The 3,131-nt window shown below is 36.4% G+C and overlaps 1 protein-coding gene across 1 annotated transcript in view; it reads right to left on the reverse strand.

The window, feature by feature from the left end:
- Nucleotides 1–1,659: 1,659 nt before the first annotated feature.
- Nucleotides 1,660–3,131, reverse strand: part of Ndufa5 (NADH:ubiquinone oxidoreductase subunit A5) — a 23,008-nt gene continuing 21,536 nt past the window's right edge. Inside the window, exon 4 of the mRNA XM_004643323.2 lies at nt 1,660–1,848. Coding sequence (XP_004643380.1) covers nt 1,675–1,848 — 174 coding nt within the window. The 3' untranslated portion in view covers nt 1,660–1,674. The remainder of the gene's footprint in view (nt 1,849–3,131) is intronic.

The following is a 3,131-nucleotide window of genomic DNA, read 5'->3' on the forward strand; positions in this document are numbered from 1 at the left end:
AACCCTCACTGATACCAAGGGACTTCATAATATGAACTATATAGGCACAAAGCCTGGAAGTAGCTCACGTAACTGCCAGACATTGTCAACAGTTGTGCTGCTCTGTGCTTACTCTATAGTAAATGCTTGTTTTGTAAGATACTGTATAGCAGTACAGTGCTCCAACTGTGCCCAAGCGGAAAAGCAGCATTGTTGTGGAGACAACTACTAGGAAGCTCAAAGCAATACATATTGCATATTTGTGTCAAAGGTTTACTGGATTTGTCAGACTAACAAATCCAGTGTTCTCCCAGAATGGAACTTATGCATAAGTAGAGGACTTACTGTGGTAGGAAACTGGCAACATAAAAACTAGCAAATCAATTGCTGTATTAAATAAGGATCATTTGAACACAAGGCCTATGACATGACAGTTGATCTAATAATGGAGACAGTACTAAGTAACAGTTAATATATTGAGTATTGTAATCTTCAAAATAGTTACTCAGATTATAAGATACAGGCATGAAAAATTAAACAATATAAGTATAACCATTCTTTTTTAATGAATTAATGGAAATTAGTAGTATAATTATATTAGCTATCTTTGTATATTCTTTTCCCTGCCTTCTCTTCTCCTTTCCTCCATCTCAGATGTTCTTTCCTTTTGAGCAGCTTCTTTACCTTTCACAATGTCTATTGAATCTTTTGGCAGGTACTCCCTGGGGAAGGGCTGGCATGGAAAAACAAAATTCCCTTCTGGAGGAAGAGAAGGGCTTTTTTCTGGAGGAGAGAAGAAAGGGGAAGTAGGCCATGTGGATTGCCTCCAGGATGACTAGGCAGATTTTTTGTATGGCAGAAACTCATCAATCCCATCTTTTTGTTGTCAGAAAGGGGCACAGACTCTCTCAGATTACTTCCTGCTGAACAGGGGTTGTCGTGATAGGGGCCAGTATAGTTGTTGGGATGATTACACATGCAAGTCTCATTTTACTTCCTTTTTTTTTTTTTTTTTCTATTTTACTTTTGAGTATGTTCCCAAGTTGCACCCATTTACGTATAAAAGCCTGGAGTTTATCCCTCTTCATAGTTGAGTAGCACTCCATTATATAAAAATAGCACATCTTGCAATAATTATCTTTCAGTTGATGAGCATTAGGGTTGTTTCCAAGATTCAACTATGACAAATTGTGACACTATACATAGGTTCATGCTTATATTTTAGTATTCATATCATTTTTCAGGATTAGTGAAGTGACACTGTAAAATGAAGCTCTGCAAAATATGTACAATTAAAAATGTTACACTTATCAAATGATCCACCCCACCCTCCCGTTTTATACAGGAGCTCCCTACCACTAAGCCACATCAGCATTCACGTTTTATTTTTTATTTTCAGTTAAGAGTCCTACTAAGTTGCCCAGACTTGGTCAGACTCAAATGCGCGATCTTTTGCCTCAGCCTCTGCAAGTCCTGGGATTACAATTTTGCTCCAAATTTAATATAAATAATTGCACGTAAAAAAGAGAACATTACTGAAATAATAGTAACAATGTGCTACTAATCTAAGGCAACCAAGAATGTGCTGATTAAATGGAAAGAGAGCATCAAACTAGTCGTTTCTAAAAGAAAGCCTCACCAACTCAAGTTAGAACCACTAACAATTTGCCATTCACGTGTCTTATATCTGATTGGTCAAAAAGTAAGTTCAGTTTTCATTTCTTCCTGGAATAATAGTTTTGTGCTTCTACAGAAAAATGAACATTTGACATCAAACACTGCAATGTTGAATTCTTCCTTTACCTGAAGAATCACCTCTTCTACTTGGCCAAGCTGAAGTCGGTCTTCTAATTTTTTAACATCTGGTTCCTGGGATTTCAAACAAAGAAAAAAATTAAACACAGGAACACAATATCTGAATGTTTTAATATCTTTTTTTTTTTTTTTTTAACAGAACCGAGGATTGAACTCAGGCACTTGCACTTGCCAGGGAAGTGCTTATTCCGCTGAGCCATCTCCCCGGCTCCAATATCTTGTATTTTAAAAACTTATATATAAAAGGCATTTCTAACAATTTTTCTAGCACAAGACTTAAGTTTTCACTATTTGGTGAAAAGTTATTTTATCTCTCTGTTGTTTTATTATTTTTCTGTCTGAATACTGAAAGTTGTATATTTTTTGTCATACTTATTAAAAGACACAGTATCTACTTCAATCATAAAATATGTTGTAAAAATCACTTTGCTTTTAATATTTTCCATAGTTTTTAAGAACATTAAAAATAAATACTATTCTATGGTACAGAAATTCTTCTACTGAATATATACAAAATAAAAATGAATACATAAACAACATGCTTAAAGTCCACAGCAGCATACTTTGCGGTTCCAAACTAGAAAGAAATGAAATCACTATAATAGAATGGATTAATAAACTATGTATTTGGATATAATAGAATACTATACAGCAAGATGAATGAACAAACTAACCATATGTAGCACAGACTGATTCTCTTAAACATAATATTAAGTGGAAAGAAATGAGTCACAAGAGTATACAATGAGTATTCCATTTATATAACATTCAAAAACAGGCAAAATGATGCATGCTAGAGACTAGACTAGTAGTTATGGTTAGGAACTGTTATGGCTTCAACCTAGATGTTCCCCCAAAGCCTCAGGCATGCACAGGTTGAGGCTTTGCAGAGGTGGCTGGATCTAGGGTGTGTGATGCTGGGATCAAGGATGTGATGCTGGGATTAACTCACGATGCACTACTAGCATTCAGGCTGCCCCAGCCTGGGTGTAAGTGCTATCCTTCCTAAGGGCTGGCAGACTAAATAAAATATAAGGGACAGAAAGAGGCCTCTGTCATCCTCTGATGTGGTGACCGCTGTATTGCTCGCCACATGCTGTCTCATGCCTGCCCTGCTTTGCCGTGAAGTTTTTCCTCTTAGATGCCTTTTTCCCACGCCTTGGGGTCAGCTGACTATGGAATGAAATCTGCACAAAGAGTGAGCTGAAGTAAAACTTGTCTCTCCTAACTTTGAGCAGTGGGTATTTTGTTTCAACAAAAATAGTAACCAAGAGGAGTATAGTAACCTGGAGAGAAACAAGAGGGTTTTGACTTTCTCAAACTCCCTATTTTTTTTT

Source organism: Octodon degus, unplaced genomic scaffold, assembly GCF_000260255.1.
Source record: "Octodon degus isolate 3935 unplaced genomic scaffold, OctDeg1.0 scaffold00170, whole genome shotgun sequence".
In the NCBI taxonomy this organism is placed as follows: Eukaryota; Metazoa; Chordata; class Mammalia; order Rodentia; family Octodontidae; genus Octodon; species Octodon degus.